General features: G+C 49.8%; 1 protein-coding gene across 2 annotated transcripts in view; it reads left to right on the top strand.

Annotated features, from left to right (window-relative positions):
- Nucleotides 1-5,695: 5,695 nt before the first annotated feature.
- Nucleotides 5,696-23,312, top strand: part of IRS1 (insulin receptor substrate 1) — a 91,403-nt gene continuing 73,786 nt past the window's right edge. For both annotated transcript variants that reach the window (XM_029068906.2, XM_029068907.2), the window contains exon 1: nt 5,696-9,509. In XM_029068906.2, the coding sequence (XP_028924739.1) occupies nt 5,791-9,489 (3,699 nt within the window). In that variant the 5' untranslated portion in view covers nt 5,696-5,790 and the 3' untranslated portion in view covers nt 9,490-9,509. The remainder of the gene's footprint in view (nt 9,510-23,312) is intronic.

The following is a 23,312-nucleotide window of genomic DNA, read 5'->3' as shown; positions in this document are numbered from 1 at the left end:
GCGCATTCCCAGGGTTGGGCGTTGCTGCAGGCCGAGCTGGAGCCCTGAGCAGGATTATTTATTACCCTATTCATTTTGTTCTTGATGTGTATATGTCCATGATTCTATCTATCTTGATGATGTTGTTTTGTCTTGTTCGGTTTTGCTTTCCTGTCTGTCTCCCCCGTTTAGAGTGTGAGCCCGTATTGGGCAGGGATGGTCTCTCTCTGTTGCCGAATTGTACATGCCTTCAGTAGTATTTAGTATTTATTGAGCGCTTACTATATGCAGAGCACTGGACTAAGTGTGTGGAATATACAATACAGCAACAGAGAGAGACCATCCCTGCCCAATAACGGGCTCACAGGTGCTTAGTCCAGTGCTCTACACGTAGGAAGTGCTCAATAAATACTATTGAATGAATGCATGAGCAATGAGCAGGAGTAAGGAGCACTCCTGGATCTCAGCTCCACCCTGCAGAGGCTCCCGACTATCCGCTTCCTAATAACATGCCTCCGACTGGCATCTACGCCTTTTTTAAACTACTCTACCCACCTTGGAGTCTCTTTCTGTCTGTCTCTCATCCCCTGCCTCCAGTGAGCAGGACCTTCCCAAGCCAAAAGCCCGTGTCCAGCTGCAAAAGTCTCAGCTGCTCCCCTCCCCCCACCTGAGGTTTGGTTGGGGGGCATCCCCTTCTGAGAAGGGGGAGTTTAGCAGAGTTTAGGCAGAGTTTAGGGACCGGATAATAATAATTATGGTATTTGTTAAGAGTTTACTATGTGCCAAGCACTGTTCTAAGCGCTGGGGTTGATACAAGGTAATCAATCCTGCTTCTTACCTCCCCCACCCCCCCAAAAATAATCTCAATAAACCTTTTACAGGCTGGTGTTATCCTGGTAGGATCCCTTTACAAACCAAGGAGAAGGGTCAAAGAAGGCCAAACTCCTCTTTTTCCTGTTCTAAGCACTGGGGTAGATACAAAATAATCAAGAGTTCCACACAAGGCTCACAGTCTTCATCCCTATTTTACAGATGAGGTAACTGAGGCATAGAGAAGCGAAACGACTTGCCCAAGGTCACACAGCTGACAAGCGGCAGAGCAGGGATTAGAACCCATGACCTCTGACTCCCAAGCCCGGGCTCTTGCCACTAAGCCATACTGCTTCTCTATTACTGATGGTATTTGCTAAGCGCTTACTTTGTGTGACCTTGGGCAAGTCACTTAACTTCTCTGTGCCTCAGTTCCCTCATCCGTAAAAATGGGGATTAACTGTGAGCCCCATGTGGGACAGTCTGATTACCCTGTATCTACCCCAGCGCTTAGAACAGTGCTCAGCACCATGATGATTATTATTACTATGTGCCGAGCACTGTTCTAAGCTCTGGTAAACACAAGGTAATCAGGTTGTCCCACATGGGGCTCACAGTCTTCATCCCCATTTTCCAGATGAGGTAATTGAGGCACAGAGAAGTTAAGTGACTTGCCCACAGTCACACAGCTGACACATGTCGGAGGCAGAATTCGAACCCATGACCTCTGACTCCCAAGCCGGGGCTCTTGCCACTGAGCCAAGCTGCATTGACATTGATGTACTGAGCCAAGGAGGCAAAAGAGAAACGGCTGCCAACGTGATTATAACTTGGGGGGGGCATCTTTTTGGGGGTGCACTACGTTGCTGGGATGGAGCCCTGCGGGGTGACAGGTTGAATATGTGGGTTGAATGGCAGAGATGAGTCGAGGGTATCACCAAGTATAGCTTAGTGGCAAGAGCCCAGTCTTGGGAGTCAAAGGTCATGGGTTCTAATCCCACCTCCGCCACTTGTCTGCTGTGTGACTTTGGTCAAACCACTTAACTTCTCTGTGCCTCAGTGACCGCACGTGTCCAATGGGGATGAAGACTGTGAGCCCCTCGTGGGACCACCTGATTACCTTGTAATAATAATAATATAATTATGGTATTTAAGTGCTTACCATGTGCCAAGCACTGTTCCAAGCGCTATGAGATATAAGGTTGTCAGGTTGTCCCACGTGGCTCTCACAGTCCCAATCCCCACTCTACAGATGGGGCAACTGAGGCCCAGAGAAGTCAAGTGACTTGCCCAAAGTCCCACAGCTGACAAGCGGCAGAGTCGGGATTAGAACCCACGATCTCTGACTCCCAAGCCCGGGCTCTTGCCACTGAGCCACGCTGCTGTTTCTACCTGTTGTGTCTCTCTCCTTCTAGACTGTGAGCCCTTTGTTGGGTAGGGATTGTCTCTATCTGTTGCCGAATTGTACTTTCCAAGTGCTTAGTACAGTGCTCTGCACACAGTAAGGGCTCAATTAATACGACTGAATGAATAAATGTTCTGCACAGTGAGCGCTCAATAAATACGATTGCATGAATGAATGCTCTGCACACATGAGCGCTCAATCGATATGATTGAATGAATCAATGCTCTGCACGCAGTGAGCGCTCAATAAATACGATTGCATGAATGAATGCTCTGCACACAGGGAGTGCTCAATAAATACGATTGAATGAGTGAATGAATGCTCTACACACAGTAAGCGTTCAATACATACGACTGAATGAGTGAATGCACACAGTAAGTGCCCAAGAAATACGAATGCATGAGTGAATGAATGCTCTGCACACAGGGAGTGCTCAATAAATACGATTGCATGATTGAAGGAATGCTCTGCACACAGTGAGCGCTCAATAATTGAATTGTACATTCCAAGCGCTTAGTACAGTGTTCTGCACATGGTAAGCGCTCAATAAATACTGTTGAATGAATGAAATGAATAAATTCGACTGAATGAGCGAATGAATGCTCTGCATACAATAAGCGCTCAATAAATACGATTGCATGAGTGAAGGAACCCAGTGCACACAGGGAGCACTCAGTAGATATGATTGCGTGGGTGAATGAATGTAGAGCCACCCTCTTTTCCCCAATCGATTGAACTGGCGGCGGCCCATGCCTCGGCACCGGGCTGCTTCCCGGCCTCCCCAGCCGGCATTCCTGGGAGATAATAATAATAATAATAATAATAATGTTGGTATTGGTTAAGCGCTTACTATGTGCAGAGCACTGTTCTAAGCGCTGGGGGAGATATAGGGTAGTCAGGTTGTCTCATGTGAGGCTCACAGTCTTCATCCCCATTTTACAGATGAGGGAACGGAGGCCCAGAGAAGTGAAGTGACTTGCCCACAGTCACACAGCTGACAAGTGGCAGAGTCAGGATTCAAACCCATGACCTCAGACTCCCAAGCGCGGACTCTTTCCACTGAGCCACGCGGCTTCTTCCGATGTTCCCGCTCGGCCTCCCAAACAGACAAGATCTGGGATCGGGAAAACCCCCCTTCCGAACCTCGTCCTTCAGGGTCACCGCCTCGAGCCGGTCCTTCCCCAAGGTGCAAGGGTGGGGGGCGTGACTGCCGTTCATTCAATCCTACTGAGTGAGCGCTGACTCTGTGCAGAGCACTGTGCTAAGCACTTGGAATGTAGGGAAGCAGCGTGGCTCAGTGGCAAGGGCTTACCATCATCATCACCTTGTATCCCCCCAGTGCTTAGAACAGTGCTTTGCACATAGTAAGCGCTTAACAAATACCCCCATTATAATTACAATTGGGCAACAGATGGAGACCATGCCTGCCCAATAAGGGGCTGGCAGTCTGTATGGGGTTGGGGTGGACGGCTCCTCTTGCAGACGGTGGGATGGAGTTCGGGCCGCACTGTACATTCCAAGCGCTTAGTCCAGTGCCCCGCACATGGTAAGCGCTTAACAAATACCATCATTATGATTATGTTTCTGGGGCAACAGATAGAGACCATCCCTGCCCAATAAGGGGCTGACAGTCGGTCCGGGGTCGGGGTGGAAGGCCCCGCCTGCAGACACTGAGAGGGAGCTCGGGCCGCACTGTACATTCCAAGCGCTTAGTCCAGTGCCCCGCACATGGTAAGCGCTTAACAAATACCACCATTATTATTACAATTGGGCAACAGGGACCATCCCTGCCCAATAAGAGGCTGACAGTCGGTCCGGGGTCGGGGTGGAAGGCCCCGCCTGCAGACACTGAGAGGGAGCTCGGGCCGCACTGCACATTCCAAGCGCTTAGTCCAGTGCCCCGCACATGGTAAGCGCTTAACAAATACCACCATTATTATTACAATTGGGCAACAGGGACCATCCCTGCCCAATAAGAGGCTGACAGTCGGTCCGGGGTCGGGGTGGAAGGCCCCGCCTGCAGACACTGAGAGGGAGCTCGGGCCGCACTGCACATTCCAAGCGCTTAGTCCAGTGCCCCGCACATGGTAAGCGCTTAACAAATACCACCATTATTATTACAATTGGGCAACAGGGACCATCCCCGCCCAACAAGGGGCTGACAGTCCCTCCGGGGTCGGGGTGGAAGACGCCTGCCTGCAGACGTTGGGACGGAGGCCGGGCCCGCCCCGTGCAGTCGGAGCGCCGCGCACACAGCGGGAGCTCCCCCGAGGCTTGGGGAGGGAGGCCAGGGTCGGCCCGGGCAGTGGGAGCCATGGGCAGAGCGCTTTGCACACAGTGAGAGCTTCCCCCGAGGCTTCGGGAGGGAGGTGGGGCGGTGGCGGGCGGCGCTGGTTGGGCTTGGGAGGCGGGGCGGTCCCGGGGGCGGTTGCGGGCCGCAGCGTCGATCGGAATGTAGCAGCGGGGCCGGGGCCGGGGGCTCCATCACGTGCCGGCCCTGCTCGGAGCCAAACGGCCGGCTCGCCCTGCTCCTGCTCCTCCTCCTCCTCCTCCTCCTCCTCTTTCTCCTCCTCCCTGCCCCTCGCAGGGCGGGGGGCGGCCCGGCCTCAAAAACGCCCCGGCTCCCCGGCCTCCCACCTCTCCGCCAGCAGGAGCCGGAGAAGCGAAGGGAAAAGCCTCCCCTCTTCCCTCCGGCCGCAGCGGGATGGGGGGCTGAGCCGCTCCCGGCCCCCATCCTCCGCCCTGCCGGGAATCTCCGGGATTCCAGAAGGGGAAGGTCGGGAGAAGCGCGGCAGGACTGTACGGGAGGGAGCGAAAAAAAAATAAAAGGGAGGAAGCGGGGACTCTTCCCCTCCTCCTTCTCCTCCTCCTCCTCCCTGTGCAGGAATCCGAGCCATGCGATGAAAGATGAGGCTTCGCTTCTCGGCGGCGGCCGGGGCTGAAGACGCTTGGCCCCGCACCGATCGACCCGCCGGCCGCCCCCGGGACGCGGGACCCCCTTGAACTCAGCTCCCGGGCCTTTTTCCCCACCGACGAGGCTCGCCCTCCTCGGCCCGTCCCCCCCGGGGCCGAGTTGGGAGGGGAGGGCGGAGAACTAGAGGCGACGGGGGCTTTTGGCGGCCCCCCCTTGGCTCCCCGGTTTGCATGTGTCGTGGTCCGGGAGGAGGGGGGGGCGTCTCGTCCTTGGGGCTGCTCGTTTTTCCTCCCTCTCCCCGTCCCCGCCGAGCGGCTGTGTCGGCGGCACCGCAGCGACAGCATTAGCAGCTGCAGCAGCACCGAGCGGCAACAGCATTTGCAGCGGCAGCTGCGGCTTTGAGCGGCAACGACCCTTGCGGCTGCAGCACTGACCACAGCACTTGCGGCTGCAGCGTCGGGCAGCATCCGCCGCAGCATCTGCAACGTTTGCAGCAGCATCTGCAACGTTTGCAGCAGCAGCAGCAGCAGCAGCAACGTTTGCAGCACCATCTGCAACATTTGCAACAGCAGCAGCAGCAGCAGCATTTGCAGCAGCAGCAGCAGCGAGCAGCCACGGCATCCGCTGCAGCGGCAGCCGCAGCCTTTGCGCCAAGGGCGTCCGCAGCAGCGGCGGCGGCAGCATGGCCAGCCCTCCGGAGAGCGACGGCTTCTTCTCCGACGTGCGGAAGGTGGGTTACCTGCGCAAACCCAAGAGCATGCACAAACGCTTCTTCGTGCTGCGGGCGGCCAGCGAGGCCGGAGGCCCGGCCCGGCTGGAGTACTACGAGAACGAGAAGAAGTGGAGGCACAAGTCCGGGGCCCCCAAGCGCTCCATCCCCCTGGAGAGCTGCTTCAACATCAACAAGCGGGCCGACTCCAAGAACAAGCACCTGGTGGCCCTCTACACCCGGGACGAGCACTTCGCCGTCGCCGCCGACAGCGAGTCGGAGCAGGAGAGTTGGTACCAGGCCCTGCTGCAGCTGCACAACCGGGCCAAGGGCCACCACCACCCGCCTCACCACGAAACGGCCTCCGCCGCCTTCGGGGCGGGCGGCGGGGCCGGCGGCTGCACCGGGAGCCTGGGGCCGGGGGAGGCCGGGGAGGACGGCGGCTACGGGGAGGCGGCCCCGGGACCGGCCTTCAGAGAGGTCTGGCAGGTGATCCTCAAGCCCAAGGGCCTGGGCCAGACCAAGAACCTCGTCGGCATCTACCGGCTGTGCCTGACCGACAAGACCATCAGCTTCGTCAAGCTCAACTCGGAGGCGGCGGCCGTGGTCCTGCAGCTGATGAACATCCGACGCTGCGGCCACTCGGAGAACTTCTTCTTCATCGAGGTGGGGCGCTCGGCCGTGACCGGCCCGGGGGAGTTCTGGATGCAGGTGGATGACTCGGTGGTGGCCCAGAACATGCACGAGACCATCCTGGAGGCCATGCGGGCCATGAGCGAAGAGTTCCGGCCCCGCAGCAAGAGCCAGTCGTCGTCCAACTGCTCCAACCCCATCTCGGTGCCCCTGCGCCGCCACCACCTGGGCAACCCCCCGCCCAGCCAGGTGGGGCTCAGCCGTCGCTCCCGCACCGAGAGCGTCACGGCCACGTCGCCCGCCGGCGGGGCCGGGGCCAGGCCCAACTCTTTCCGCGTCCGCGCCTCCAGCGACGGCGAGGGCACCATGTCGCGCCCGGCCTCGGTGGACGGGAGCCCCGTGAGCCCCAGCGCCAACCGGACTCACTCGCACCGGCACCGGGGCGGTTCCCGCCTGCACCCGCCCCTCAACCACAGCCGTTCCATCCCCATGCCCTCGTCGCGCTGCTCTCCCTCGGCCACGAGCCCCGTCAGCCTGTCGTCCAGCAGCACCAGCGGCCACGGCTCCACCTCGGACTGCCTCTACCCGCGGAGGTCCAGCGCCTCGGTGTCGGGCTCCCCCAGCGACGGGGGCTTCATCTCCTCCGACGAGTACGGCTCCAGCCCCTGCGACTTCCGCAGCTCCTTCCGCAGCGTCACCCCGGATTCCCTCGGCCACACCCCCCCGGCCCGGGGGGAGGAGGAGCTGGGCAACTACATCTGCATGGGGGGCAAGGCCGCGCCCGGCCCGACGGCCCCCAACGGCCACCACGTCCCGCCCCGGGGGGGCGGCGGCGGCGGCCTCCGCTGCCCCTCCGGGCCGGCGCCGGGCCGGGCGGGCGACGACGCCGGCGACTCGGAGAAGGGTTTCCGGAAGAGGACTCACTCGGCGGGCACGTCCCCGACCATCTGCCACCAGAAGACGCCCTCTCAGTCCTCCGTGGCCTCCATCGAGGAGTACATCGAGATGGTGCCCTCCTGCCCGGGGGCCGGCCCGGGGGGCCGGCTGCCCTCTCACCGCCACTCGGCCTTCGTGCCCACCCGTTCCTACCCCGAAGGGGGTCTGGAGGCGCACCCTCCGGAGGCACGCGGCGGCAGCCACCACCCCCACCGGGCCCACCCCCCGGGGCCCCACACGGACGACGGCTACATGCCCATGTCCCCCGGGGTGGCCCCGGTGCCCGGTGGCCGCAGAGGGGGCGGGGATTACATGCCCATGAGCCCCAAGAGCGTGTCGGCCCCGCAGCAGATCGTCAACCCCGGCAGGCGTCACGCCCAGCGGGTGGACCCCAACGGCTACATGATGATGTCCCCGAGCGGCAGCTGTTCGCCCGACGGGGGCGGCGGGTCCGGCGGCGGCGGCGGCGCCGGGGGCGGCGGCGGCTACGGGAAGCTGTGGCTGAACGGGGGCGGAAACCACCACCACCCCCATCACCACCACCACCATCACCACCACCACCACCACCCGAAGCTCCCCGGAGAGAGCAACGACGGGAAGCTGTTACCCGGCGGCGGCGACTACATCAACATGTCCCCGGCGGGGGACTCCGCCACCGGCAGCCCCTCGGACTGCTACTGCGGGCCCGGCGACCCGCACCACAAGCCCGTCTATTCCTACTTCTCCTTGCCCCGCTCCTTCAAGCACACCCAGCGGCGGGGCGAGGCCGAGGACGGCGGCCACCATCACTTGCGCCTCTCGGTCAGCTCCGGCCGCCTTCTCTACGCGGCGGCAGCCGAAGACTCCTCCTCGTCCACCAGCAGCGACAGCCTGGGAGGGGGCCAGGAGGGCGGCCACCCCCACCAGGCAGCGCAGCAGCACCAGCTGCCTCGCCGAGTGGACACGGCCGTGCAGACCAGGGGCCGCCCGACCAGGCCTACCCGACTGTCACTGGACGGGCCCAAGGCCAGCACGTTGCCCAGGGCGCGGGAGCAGCAGCAGCCGCCGCTGCTCCCTCCGGAGCCCAAGAGCCCAGGGGAGTACGTCAACATCGAGTTCGTGGGCGACCCGCCCGGCTTCTCGCGGGGTTCCGCCGTCTCCCTCTGCTCCCCCGCCGTCCGGTGCCAGCCCCAGCTGCACCCCGCCCCGCGGGAGGAAGAGGCTAACTCCGAGGAATACATGAACATGGACCTGGGGCCTCCCCGGCAGCCCGTCCGCCCGGAAGGCCGCGCGGCTAAACCGGGCCGAGGGGGAGCCCTCCCGACGGGGACGGGGACGGGAGGCGTCGGCCGGCCCGGCCGAGCGATGGCGGGCGGCCGGGATTACGTGGCCATGCACGTGGGCGGGCCTTGCCCGGGCTGGGCGGAGACGCCCCCGGCCGTCCTGCTCGGCTACCCCGACTCGCGGGCGGGCTGCCCCGTGGAGACGTCGAGTCCCCCTCGTTCGACGTCCGAGGCCCCGTCTTCCTCCGCCGCTTCCCCTTCGTCCTCCCCCCAGCACCGGGGCCAGGCCGAGCTGGCCGGGCACGCCGCTCTGCTTGGCGGCCCCCAGGGGCCGGGGGCGATGAGCGCCTTCACCCGGATCAGCCTCAGCCCCGGCCGCAACCAGAGCGCCAAGGTCATCCGGGCCGACCCTCAAGGGTGCCGGAGGCGGCACAGCTCGGAGACCTTCTCCTCCGCCTCGAGCGCCGCCCGGGGCAACGGCCTCGCCCCGGCCTACGCGGGGGGTGCCGGCGGCGGGGCCGCGGGGGGCGGCGGCGAGGACGTGAAGCGCCACAGCTCTGCCTCCTTCGAGAACGTGTGGCTCAAGCCCGGTGAGCTGGGGGGCCCTCCCACCAGGAGGGAGCCGCCCCAGCCCTGTGCCGGTGGAGGATTGGAGAACGGACTCAACTACATCGACCTGGACTTGGCCAAGGATTTTAATCACCGCCCCCAGGAGTGTCTCCCTGGGCTCCAGCCTCCTCCTCCTCGTCAGCCTTGCGGCAGCGGGAGCAGCCGCTCCAGTGAGGATTTAAGCGCCTACGCGAGCATCAGCTTCCAGAAGCCACCCGAGGACCTCCAGTAGCATTATGGAAAATTCAGCAGGTGAGTCTTCCCCTCCCCTGCACCTCTCAGGAGAAGGCTGGGGTCCACCGAGGCCGCTTTGACCTTGCCACCCGCCTCACCCCACTCTTCCCCTTCCACCCTCATCTCCGTCTGATGGGACTCTCCGTAGGTGGCAAGGTGGTGGAGACTTCGTGGCTGCCCAGCGGACTGGGGATAGGCCCGACACCTAATAGACGTAGCGAAGACAGAAGCACGTTGGAAGGCAGCGGAGGGCTTTTTCATTCAGGGGTTCTAGGGAAGGGCTAAACGACAGGATGGGCTAAAGGAACTCTTCTGGCGGGGTGATCTTTGGGAACCGACATCACCGCTCGCAAGGTGTGTCTTCATGGACTAGCTCACTGTCTCATTCACTTTTCTAAGATCTGTGCCGAATCAGAGGGTGAAGGGTGGGAAGCTGTCGGAGAGCTAGTCTGGCCATTTCAAGTCAGTGAAATCGAGTTTTCTTTTTAGAAGTCAACAAGGTTTGTGGCAAACAAAATGAAAACAAACCTTCCCTACTGAAATTCTTAAGATTTAATGAACTCATTAGATTTGTTACTGGGGAGTCTGTCGCACGTCCTAAATTGAAGGTATCTTGTTAAATTCTCCTAGTGACTTCTGTTGTGATAGCTTCCCCGTTCTGTTACATTAAGCAGATGAAAGCCAAGCACTGTAAAAGAGAGACACTCTATTTGAAAAGGCCTTGAAAATAGTACTGTAATACAAGCCTAGATATTTTAAAATTTAGAATAAGTAATGGTTAATGCGATAGATGCTTGTTTTGGAATCCAGTAGGGCGATATTATTCTCCACGGAGACCCAACATCTCACAATCATTGCTGTTTTTCTTACTTTTAAGCTTCCGCATACAACTGGGACCCATGATTAGTGAAGAATTAGGCGTGTGTCTGAATTGCACCAATTTGTACTTCTTTGCCGATCTCCAGGCTAAGACCCTGAACTAGCTTTGGTGGGGGGGGGGGGGGGGAGGCGGGGGGGTCCTCTCCCGTTTGCGTAAATCCAGTTTTCATATTTTTGGGTAGGGGTGACTCGAAAGGAAAGAATAGTGTTCTGATAATAGGATGTTAACTTTTACTCCCCACCCCTCTTTTTTTATGTAACTGGAGGCGACTCAACGCATGGTTAGGGGGTTTGACTTCAGGAAGTTTTGCAACAAGGGTGGATTGGGTTGAAGCACCATTTGTAGAAGAAACATAGTTACTTCCATAGGCCTGTGGATCATTGCTGTAAGCTGAGGAGAGAGATATTTTTGCAAATGTTTTGTGTTGAGTAGGCTGAGTTTCTAACCTTCAGAAACACTTTGCACCATTACCTTGAGCCCTACATTTTTGTTTGCTTTTATCTGCTGTTGGCTTTCCTCATTTTGAACTGGGATTCATGAAACCTTGAGGTCTTCCCCCTGTACCTCTAATGATGCCGCTACCGATAGACAAAGCAACTGTATTCATTTACATAGGACACTTCTTCATCTCGGTTAGTTTTAAGCAATTAACCCATCTGAATCATTGTTCTGTAAAGCGAATGGCTTAGGCTGAAGTAGGTTCAGACGTATTTAAACCCGAGAACACAAACCAGCTGCTCCATTACAACAAGTATGTTTTGTTCTTTAGTAGTGCCCTTCAGTATTTGTTTGTCTGCTACCAAGTGAAAAAACGAAAACAACTCAGGAGAGTTAGGTAAATGGGCGTATCAGATTCATTGACAATCACCTTGTTACTGGAAATGGTGTTTTTAGGACTTTGAATCACAGCTAGAGCAAACAAATGTAAAATAATGTTTGATTTAACCTTTTGAACTACTAGTTTTTTTCTTATTTTGAGACAGGAAGTAAGCACATCTCTTATCCAAGAAGTTAGGGCAAAATTAGCCAGGTTATTTAGTTCATCTGTTTGATCTTTTTTAATCATCATGATGACAAATGAGTGGTAGCTGTAGTGGAGGATGGAATTCAAAAGCACAGAAGAAATCCCGTCTTTATAAATAAAGAACTCTTAAAATATCCTCCAGACTAGGGTGCAGTGCTCTTAAAACTGAAAGATTTGTCACCTGCTCAAATCTCCTAACCTAGAAAAATACAGCAGAACTGAGGTTTTTGGAGAATTCATATATCGACAATATCTAAGGGGCAGACTAGTCAGAGCTAACTGAAAATTTTTCTAATGGTGATTTATTAATTGCACTTTTATATATTAGTATTGTCTTAGGAATGTGTAGAATCAACGAGCTCAGAAACAGTGCTCAGAAAAGTGATGGCTTAAAAAAAGAACTAGATTCCTACTTTATGGCCAAGGCTCTTGCTCTGTATTATGAAGCAGATGAAATGTTGTACATCAGTTATCTTCTTGAGGGCAGCTGAGTTCAAAACACTAGCATTTTTAGGGTTTTTTAAATTGCCTTTTTAGCGATACTTAATTCTATTGTTTCGTGACCCTAAATAGCCTGTGTTCTTTAGAAAACCAGAATTTTTACATTTTGGGTTTTTTTTTCCCCAAGTATGTGTTTTCAGGTGTAAGACGGCACCTTTCAAACTATGGGAGGGTAAATAACTAGAGTTTAAATGGTGTAGGCACTCCGATCTGGAATGATTATTCGGAGGTGCAGAGGTCTTTGAGAAAAATCTTGGCCTCCTTGTGGCAAGAGGATCTGACAGTTTTACCACTACCACAAGCCTGCTGGATTAATAGAATTGCAATTTTGACTCAAATGATTCTACTGGAAAGAGTGAAGTGAACAACTTAGCGGGATAGTTAAAGGACACCCAATTTATTAGATTTGTATTGCATTCTCATATGCAGTTTGGGAAAACGTTGTGATGTGCTTCATGGGAAGGTGGTTAATCTGTTCTCTTTCGCCTCATTTGTTCCCCTCAAGTTATTTTTCAAAGCATTTTCTTCCCTTGACTTGGGTATCCCTTTGTTCTTCTGTGACCCCCGCACCAGTGATCAGTTTCCTTGCTGCATCCAATCTTATGTCTTGAAGGCAGTGTCATTCCTCAGATGCTGATGGGAACATCACAGGGGAGAAATTCACTTGAAATGGGCCAACGTAACACAAAATTTCACCCTGGACTTCTGGCCAGAATAAGAGCTTTTCTGGTTTTCCAAACAACTTTTGGGTCACAGATTGTGTCCACCTATACATTCCTAGTCAAACACAATTTAGATCAGTCACTCAAGGTCTTAAAAATTCTGTAAACCAACGTGGGTAGTATTTTTTATCTCAATCCTGTATTGCATACTCTTCCTGAAATAGAAGCTTTTAACTTCCTCTTTAAATATTGTCCATGAAATAAATGCTGTCCATGGTATTGACTTATTCAAAACGTGAAATATCACCGGGCATATAAATTATCTGCTCTAACGATTTTCCTTTGGTACGCAAAGCTCCTTGGAGACATCCCTAGAATGAAGATGGCTTACCATCTAGAAATTTAAATAACTGATTTATTTCAAAACCTCTTGGCAGAGAAGTGTTTTGAAGGTGGTAGTTGTCTAGTAATGGCTGGCTGTTCTGACCCTCTACCAGCATCCACGCTTCTTAGCACCCCTTCTCTTTGCCCCTGGAGCTCAGGCCGGTTCTGAGACAGCAGTTCGAGCTTGGTTTTAGGTAGACGTGCAGATAGGAGATTTTAACATTGTCCTGTTAGTCTGTAAACTCCTTGAGTGCAGTGGTCAGGTCTACCAGACTGTCTTGTACTCTCCCAAGTACTTGGTACAGTGCTCTGCACAAAGCAAGCACTCAACAAGTATGATGGATGGATGGAAGTCACTTAGCCTCTCTGGGCCTCTGTTTCCAGTAAAATGGGGGTAAAATGGATAGTGAGTCCCAGGTGGGGCAAGGAATGTATCTTATCTGATAATTTTGTATCTAATCCAGTGCCTAACACATAGTAAGCACTTAATGCCAATATCATCATCATCGTCAGTGGTATTTTTTGAGCTCTCTGTGTGCGGAGGACTGTAGTAAGTACTTGGGAGTGTACAGTACAACAGTTTGTAGCCACAGTCTCTGCCCACAAAGAGCTTCAGGCTATTCTTAGGCCTCTTGCCTACTACCTCTTGTCTTCTACTACACCGGGGTTTAGTCTTGTCTTATCCTGTCGAGTCATCTCCGACCCATAACCGCTTTATGGACACATCTCTCCCAGAACGCCCTGCTTGCATTTGCAGTTGTTCTGGTAGTGTATCCAAAGAGTTTTCTTGGTCAAAATACAGAAGTGGTTTACCATTGCCTTCTTCCGTGCAGTAAACTTGAGTCTCTGCCCTCGACTCTCTCTCCTGCCGCCGCTGCCCAGCACAGGTGAGTTTTGACTTGTAGCATATTGCCTTCCACTTGCTAGCCACTGCTCAAGCTAGGAATGGAATGGATATGCCTCTGCTTGACTCTTTCCTCCCCTAGCTGAGATTGGTAGAGTACTGGAAGCTCTCCAGGTGCGATCCTGAGAGGGGCGTGGTTTAGTAGTGGTGGTATTTTTTAAGTGCTTACTACGTGCCAAGCACTGTACTAAGGTTCGAGGATTTCCTGGTTGTCCCATTGGCCCCAAGATGCTCTGAAGAAGCCACAGAGTTGGTACCTACTTGGGGATATGAGTCTAATTTGACCAGAGTGGTATAAGAACTAGCCAGACTCCCCGAGGGCTGTTCTAGCTACTGTGTCTGCATTTGATCTTTTGGGGCAGTCATCAGGACCCCAGAGCTTGGATTCATATTCCTATTTCAGAAGCTTGGGCTGCCCAGAGCAAACCTTGGCTCCAGGGGTATGGTTTGGAATGCCCGAAGACCAAGTGTGTGGACACCTGGTATTAGCTATCGGCTGCTAATGATCTCGTTGAATTAATAGAAATGCTGGTTTCCACAGGTGACTATTTTCCATTAAGCATCCTACTCTGCCACAGAAAATGTGAGTGAGTTTAAGTAAATCCAAAGGCAAAACACTGTACATGACTGCCACGAAAGATCCTGCTTAACTAACAATGCATCTTAATCATTTTAAAGATATCGTAAAACTTTCGATAATCACATATTCACAAGAGGGAAAGCAAAGATGCATAAAGGCGAAATACTTGATTTAGTGTGGTGAGAGAGGGTGTAGAGGAGAACCCTGCAGTTGTACCTATAATTTGTTTTGAAATATCAAGTGCAAGTTTTCCATTTGGATATGTGAAATATTTCAATATTTCACAACATTAACTTAATTTTGAATTTAAAAGCTTTGACCAAATTGTTTACTATTTGGGCTTTCTGATCAATTTGCATTGAACTTTATATTGCTATTCCCATTTTCTCCATTTAAGACTGGAGTTCCATCTTGCAGGTTTCATAAATCATTAAAATAGTTCATTGACTTTTTCATTCAGTGCTCTGTTGACTTATCCCTTTTCAACCCTTCACTCATTGTGGTAGTGATCCAGACAAATTTCTCAGCCATGTAAAATGTAAATGTTAACTTTTCAGAAGAAATTAATTCTTAACAATTCGAGTCATCTCACCTCTTTCTTTGCAGAAAGTATTAGATGAGCCTTCGGGGGGGCCAACGTGTTTTAAAAAGGTACACTTTTAGAGGAATAGTCCATTTTTAACCTAAAAAACCCAAGGGCGAGCCTCAAGCTAATTAGTCACCTTGTATTTTCTGTGATTGAGTCAATAAAGGCAAAAACAATATTTTAGAGCCACGAACTGGTATTCAATAACTCCAGTAACTCCAATAAACTGGAGTTATTATGAAATTTCATGATGACCGTAACTTATAAACGAGGGAACTAATTTGATAAAGATCATCTCAGATTCATATGTAAGGAATTTTGACAGACCACTCTCAGGGAAAGCTTCCTGTTTCTCCTCACCTTAAGGAATATGTTCGCCCTCCAACTGGGGCTCAGGAAAGCTGTCCTTAGGAGGGAGCTTTAGGTGTAGGGAGCAAGATTAGAATTTACAGCTCCTGAGTTTTCGTGATGCTCCTTGGGTCCTGACCATAGTGATAACCCATTCCTCTTCATTCTGTAATGGCTGTCCATTCCTCTATGAGTTAAGCAGAAATCTAATCATTGGCATGAAGGTGCTCAGTCAGCTCTCTTCTTCCTACTTATCCATTCACTTCTCCCACTACCACTCAGCTTGCAGTCTTCACTCTTCTCAAGCTAACCTACTCACTGTGCCTCTACCTCAACTCTTCTGCTTTCCCAAGCCCTTCCCCCTGCCTGGGATTCCCTCAACAGACTACTCTTCTCACCATCTTCAAAGCCCTTCTGAGACTACATCTCCAGGAAGCCTTCCCAGATTGATTTCTAATCTCCTTACCTTATATCTCCCTAACTGACTTGTGTACTTATAACCACCATATTACTACTTAAGCACTTACTCCTATGGATCTCCTTTTCCCTCTTCTTCTGATCTGTAAATTATTTTAATGCCTCTCTCCCCAGATGGATTATAAATTCTACTAATTCCATTGTATTGCTCACAGTAGGTACTCAGTAAATACTTTGACTTGATTGGAGGTTTTAACAGAATGGCTCAGAGGCCATTTTGAAAATCTGCAGATTGTGAAATCTGATCCCAACCCTTTTTTTTTTTAAATGGTATTTAAGTACCGTCCCTGTCCTGCAAGGGGCTCACAGTCTTAGTAGGAGGGAGAACAGCTATTTAATCCCCAGTTGGCAGTTGAGGAAGTGACTTGTCCAAGGTGACAGAAAACAGTTGGCGAAGCCGGGATTAGAACCCGGATCCTCTGTTTCCCAAGCCTGTGCTCTTTCCACTGTCATATGCTGCTTCCCCTTTCCAAAGGACAGGGAGAGGGTGTCGCCCCATGTCTGGGCAAGGAGCAGGAATGTGGGATGCCCCGGTCCTGCATCTGAGGAGGGGCTTGGGAACAGATGAGAAGAGGTTTCTGTTTCTGGTGATACTATCAGCATCTGAATGGAGGAAATTATGCCAATTTCTCAACAAAAGGGAAACTGAGGGAAAACTCCCCCACCCCTCCCCCCCAGGAAAATATCCAGTAATAAACTGGAAATCAGTGGGGACAATTGGGTTCAATAGACAAATTTTATGAATTTTCAGGAGCCTTTTTTTCTAAATATTGAGGGAGAGTTTAACCACAATTTTTATTTCTAAACCAGATTCAGGTGGCCAAGATGAAATCACCGGTCCTAGTAGACAAACAATATTTTAGCTTCCAGAGTCCAGGCATACTGGTGACAGGGTGAAGTAAAGAGTAGATGACTTCCACCACCTTTGGAGAGCGGCGGGGACTGAGGGGGGTGGGGGGAAGCACATTTGTACCAATAAGAAGGCAGGCACTAGGAAACAATTCCAAACCAAACTTGGCTATCCTGTTCTAGCGCTTTCCAATACCCCAGTGAGTAGCTCCTCTCCAAATTGGCAAACTCTACTCCCTCCTAATCTTCCCTGACTTCTTGGCTGCCTTTGACATGCTAGTCTAGGTGAATAGGTGCTTGGAAAATCAGCATGGCTTAGTGGATAGAGCATGGGATTGGGAGCGAGAAGGTTATGGGCTCTAATCCCGCTCTGCCGTTTGTCCGCTGTGTGACCTTGGATGAGTCACTTAACTTCTCTGTGCCTCATTTACCTCATCTGTAAAATGGTAATCGAGACTGTGAGCCCATGTGGGTTAGGGACTGTGTCCAACCAGATTTGCTTATATCCATCCCAGCACTTAGTATGGTGTCTGGCCCACAGTAAGCGGTTAAAAAATACCATAATTATGAGTTGTTTTTATTATTTAGACTATGTCCTTCTCCTGGAAATACTATCTAATCTGTTTTTCTGACACAGTCCTCTCTTGATACTCTTCCTGCACCTCCTCAGTCTCTTTCACCAGCCCTTCCTCTGGTTTCCACTCTCCAACTGGGTATCCCTCATCTCAGTTTTCCATAGTTTAATCTGTGGATTTTCCTCAGGGCTCGCTGTAAATTCCTTTCTATTCTTAATCTACTGTCACTACTTTGGGGAGCTCATTGACTCTTACAGCGTGACTTCCACCTCTACAAGGGTGACTCTGGAATCTATCTCTCTAGCCCAAACCTCTCTCCGTTGGCGATACCCGTCTCTATCTGCCTCCATGACATCTCTATAAGGGTGTCCCACTGGCAGCTCAGGTCAGCTCTCATCTCTCATTCATTCAGTCATATTAATTGAGCGCTTACTGGGTGTAGAGCACTCTACTAAGCACTTGGAAAGTACAATTCAGCAGTAAAGAGTGACAATCCCTGCCCACACCGGGTTTATAATCCTCTCCTCCACCTGGCTTTCCCATCAATGTAGACTTCATCCTCATCTTCCCTGTTTTTTGAGCCTGCATCCGTGGCATTATCCGTGACTCCTCACTTTCTTTCAACCTGCATATTCAGTCACCGAATCCAGTTGGTTCTTCACAGCCTCTCCAGAATTCTGCCCCTTCTTTCCAGTGAAACTAGCACCACCCTTTCCCAAGCATTTGTCATATTCCAAGTCAACTACTACATCAGCTTCCTCACAGACCTCCTTGCTCTCTTCCTTTTCCAGTCCATACCGCGCCATTGCCCAGGTCATTTTTTCAAGCATCATTTTGCACATCTCTCCACTCAGTGGATCAGTGGTATTTATTGAGCACTTACTGTGTACAGAGCACTATACTAAATGTTTGGGAGAGTACAGCCCAAAAGAGTAGGTATAGATGATCCATGCCCACAAGGAACTCATAGACCAGAAGGGAGTGAAAGACATTAAAATACAGTACAAAGGGATATGTACCAAAGTGTACAAACCCCCAGTGGCTGCCCTTTCTTCTTCACATGAAACAGAAACGTATATGTGGAATTGAATATAAATTGGAAAATTTCTAAAGATTAAAGAAGCAACTCTAGGGTAATTTGAGCCTTTGTATGCAGACCTATAATAATGTTGGTATTTGTTAAGCGCTTACTATGTGCCGAGCACTGTTCTAAGCGCTGGAAGCTGTCATGTGATTTTTACATGTTATGTCATATACAGAATCAGCGTGGTGTAGTGGAAAGACAATAGGCCTGGAGTCAAAAGACCTAGGTTCTAATCCTGGCACTGCCAATTGCTTGCTATGCAATGCACTTAACTTGTCTGTACCTCAGTTTCCTCAACTATAAAATAGGGATTAAATACAAGGTTCTCCCTCCTACTTAGACTGTGAGCCTCGTTTGGGACAAGGACTGTGGGCTACCTGTATCTACCCCAGTGCTTAAAACAGCACTTGACACAAAGTGAGCGCTTAACAAATATGATAATAAGTAAATAAAAAGTGGTGTTTTCTTCTCCAGTCAGTTTTTGCAGCATGCTCCTTTACTACTGTACAATTTTATATTGGCTTGGGTTTTTCTATGGATAACAGTGGGCACTCTTTTTTGAATTTACAAAACTAAAAAAAATATATATTTTATCATCTCTATTTCATTTAGGTTGATGTCATCTATTTACATTGCCTTCTGTCTCCTTTTTACTTGTAAGGTGCCCATATTAAGAACTCTATTTTCAAGACTTATATTTTGAGTCTGAATCATTGCAACTGCTCAGGAGTAAAAAAGAAGTTTTGTTTTTATGCTAGTTGAAACTATGAACATGTTGCAGTAACATCATTTCTTAAATGGCATATTTTATTAAGTGTCAGGTTTTTCCCAGTTCCCTCTCTTTCAGTCTGGAAAGACAATATACTCCCCAGGAATACTGGGTGGGTTGATTAGACGATATATGTGAAACATTCTTGTGAGGAAAGTGCTTGTGAATATATAGCCTCACTTAAGAGGCTACTCTGGATTCTACTCACCCCACTTTCAAAGAAAAATATGATTTTTTTTCAAACCGGTGATCAATTGAAGCTTCTTTGAATTATGTGGTTAAGAGGAAAATGCAATTAAACCCACATAAATAAAAGGACATTGATTTGCTTTTAGGAAACGTTTTTAGTGTTTCAGTTTATAGAGATTACAATCCTTTACTAATTCTGTTTGTACCCCTGATTTCTCCTATAGCACAGAATAGAATCTTACCTTTTTAATGTTCTACTTTGTGGGTCATTGCACTGAACAGAGTTTAGTGATTTCAGTCTTCCATGACTGCAAACTGTTTTCTTCCTATTTTATAAGATCTTAATCAGAATTTTCAAAGTGAAAGGAAGTCACAGCGTCTCCAGGACACACTAGTGAATACATTGTTATGATCTGCTTATTGATAGTGTAGATAATGATCCCAGAGTAATCTTAGTTGTAGCAGGTCAAGGAAACTTTAATAAGCTCTGTACTCTTTTGTTTTAGTAACTGAAAGATAACTCAGTGTGCAACTCTCTGATCCTCCTTGGCGTATCTGGGTCAAACACTTCAAACAGCACATTAGAGGTTTAATCTCGAGTAGTTGGTAGGTGTGCTATTTTTGTATTTCACAGCTCATGTGGAGAAGTGATCAAAGAGGTGACATTATCATTATTTTTATTTTAACATTTATTAAGAAGGCACAGTGTGCTAGGTACTGTAACACCCAGAAAGTTGTTTCTACCGTGTAAGAGTTTATAAGAACAGTCTGAAGGAGATAATATAGAAAAAAAACCATAGAAAATTCAGCAGAATAGTTCTGTGAGCACTGTCTGAATTCCTGGGACAGCTAAGATATCTTGACTATCCTGCCTTTACCAGGCAGCAGGGAGGGCCATGAGCAAGAGGTTGGTGGTGGGAGACATGAGAACGAGGCACAGTGAGTAAGCTAGCTTGAGGGAATGTGTCTACAAAGTCTGTTAGAGCGTATCCTCCAAAGTGCTTAGTACAGTGCTCTACGTATAGTAAGCACTCAATAAATTCCATTGACTGACCTTAAGAGGAATGAAGAATTTGAGCCAGGCCATAGTAGAAGAAGTGAGTGGATAAATTGGAGGGAGAGAGCTCTGTGAAGGCCTTCAAACCAATGGTGTGGAGTTTCTGCTCAATATGGAAAGGAATGAGCAGCCAGTTGAGGTTTCTGAGGCGTGGGGAGGTGTTTGCAAAGTGACATTCTAGAAAAATGTTCCAGAGAGAAGTATGGGGGTTGAAAAAAGAGAAGGGCTTGAGAATTGGGGAGGATGGTGGTGGTTGCAACAATGACTGGGAAATTTGATTCAATCATACTTATTGAGCGCTTACTGTACGTGGAGCACTGTACTCAACACTCAGGAGAGTACAATAAAACAGCAAACAGACACATTCCCTACCCACAGTGAGCGTGCAGTGTAGAGGAATTTGAAGTGGAGCAGAATGGCATAGTGGATAGAGCATGGGCTGGCTCCTCCACTCATCTGCTTTGTGGCCTTGGGCAGGTCACTTCACTTCTCTGACCTCATCTGTAAAATGGGGTTTGAGACTGTGAGCTCCACATGGGATGGGGACCTTGATCAACCTGATTTGCTTGTATCCACCCCAGATCTTCATCCAGTGCTTGTCACATAGTAAGCGCTTAATAAATATCACTATTATTATTATTATATAGAGGAGTGGATCTGGGAGGGAAGATTAGATCAGTTTTGGACCCACTGAGCTGGAGGCAGCAGTGGGACTTTCCTGGAGGCAGGTGGAAATGGAAGATTTCAGATCAGGAGAAAGATCAGAGCTAGCAAGGTAGTTATGTGTCTCATCTGCATAGGGGAGCTAGTTGAAGCAGTGGGAAAAGATGAGTCCCAAGGGATTTGGATGTAAATTGAAATGAAAACTGATCTCAGAACAGAGCCTTGAGGGACACCCAAAGTTAAGCAGGGAGGTTGAGGAACAGCCAGCCAAACAGACTTAAATGGATCTGCCTGATTAGTGCGGAATTAGGGGAGGACTGGCAGAAAAATCAAGGTTAGTTAGAGGGTCTGGGAGAATAACAATAATCATCACCACTGTGGTATTTGTTAAGGGTTTACTATCTGCCAAACACTGTACTAAGTGCTGGGGTAGATATAGTATATGGGGCCAGCGGAAGAGAGTATTCCATAGTGTCGAAGACAGCCTAGAGGTCAAGAATTAGAACAGAGTAGAAACTGATTTATTAAGAAGTAGGTCACTGGTGACCTTGGACTGTGCAGTATCAGTGGGGTGAAGGGAGATAAACATTGGACTGTAGAGGGTCTCAAGGGAGTTGGAGAAGAGGAAGTGGAGCAACTAGTGGCTATAACCCACTTGAGAAATTTGGACAGAAATGGGAGGAAGGAGATAGGATGATAGCTAGCTGGATGATGAGTGGTGTCCAGAGAAAATTTTTATAGCCTCTTCCCTGTTTAGCTCACTGATGTGCTCACATAATCTTTAGGCAAGCCCCAGGGGTTGCTAGGGAACTGGGGAGAGGACATTTAAGTGGTTAGAGTCCATTCCATATTTAGTGATTTTCACTTCTATTTCCTGACCTTTACTACGGAGTCTTAATGGGGGCATATATAAGGTGCTGGAAAGAGGAAATCTTGAGATCTGTTTTTTTTTATTTAGTTACAAAGATCAGAACTGGTTTTTTTTTTCATATTTGTGTTTCTTGAGCCTTAACTGAAGTCAAAATCTGCAGTAGGTTCTGCAAAGGGTGTTTTCTTTGTTAATTTTGGGGGGATGTGGATTTTTTTTATATTTAGGAGAAAAAAAACATAGCACCCCTACAAACTCTGTTTTCTGTTTGATTTCAACAGGAAGACTTAGCCTCCTTTGAGGTTTTGTCACTGGTATTCTATCCTATTTTTTGGTTAAAAGTTTGCTATCATATAGCAATCCCTATGTATTTATTAACCAAAAAACCCACTTTTTGAGAAAATGCTTGCCTAGAGACCTGCATGGGAAGAGTTTTGTCCCAAATATAAGGCTTCATTTCTGACCTTATTCCACATACAAGTTGAAACTTAAACTTGGCAAATTTCATATAATACCCAACAATTCTATGATTCTTCTGGAGGAACTTTGATAAAATCACTTTGAATGTTTTATTTTCAAGTTGTCAAGATAGACTATAAATTTTGTATTCTGAGTACAAATAGCAGTAAAGTCACCTATGGACATAAGTCTGTATCCCGAAAGAACTGAGCTCCTCACCCCAACCCTAGCCCTATCCACACTTAATGTTCATATCTTTATTCTCTATTGCTTCCCATACCTGTAATTTATTCTGTCTGTCTTCCCTGCCAGATCATAAACTCCCTGAAGGCAGGGATTGAGACTGTCTACTCTATTTTTGCCCCCGAGTGCTTAGTACAGTGCTCTACACACAGTAAATACTCAGAAAATACCAATGATGACTACTCACCTTTTCTTCACCTGGAATTCCTTGCTGAAAAAATAGTTTGTCAGATGCCAATAGGATAAAGGAAGGAGCTACCTTTGTTTGATCCTGGCAAAGAGAGGGGAACACAATGGATATGTGTTCCCCCATTAATCCAAATAATTTGAAAGTGAGTAAAATCTTCTCCCTCACAAATCAGATTTTTAAACCCAATTTATGAGTAGTAATAATGATGGTATTTGTTAAGCGCTTACTCTGTGCCAAGCACTATTCTAAGCGCTGGGTTAGATACAAAGTAATCAGGTTGTCCCATGTTGGGCTCACAGTCTTAATCCTCATTTTACAGATGAGGTAACTGAGGCACAGAGAAGTTGAGTATTGTATGAGTTTTCACTAACATTACCACACATATAAATTACAGGGCCAGGCAGATAATTTAAGGGGCCTGGCAATGAGTTACTTAAAAATCCTCATTAAGAAGCAGCAGCAAGCATAGTGCTGCACAGTAGCCAGAGAGGAGAACCGATGGGTGTAAACGGAGAGAGTTGAAGATGTA

The sequence above is a fragment of the Ornithorhynchus anatinus genome, chromosome 7, assembly GCF_004115215.2.
Source record: "Ornithorhynchus anatinus isolate Pmale09 chromosome 7, mOrnAna1.pri.v4, whole genome shotgun sequence".
Taxonomy (NCBI): Eukaryota; Metazoa; Chordata; class Mammalia; order Monotremata; family Ornithorhynchidae; genus Ornithorhynchus; species Ornithorhynchus anatinus.
Note: the sequence above shows the minus strand (reverse complement) of the source record. Positions and strands in the feature narration are given on the sequence as shown.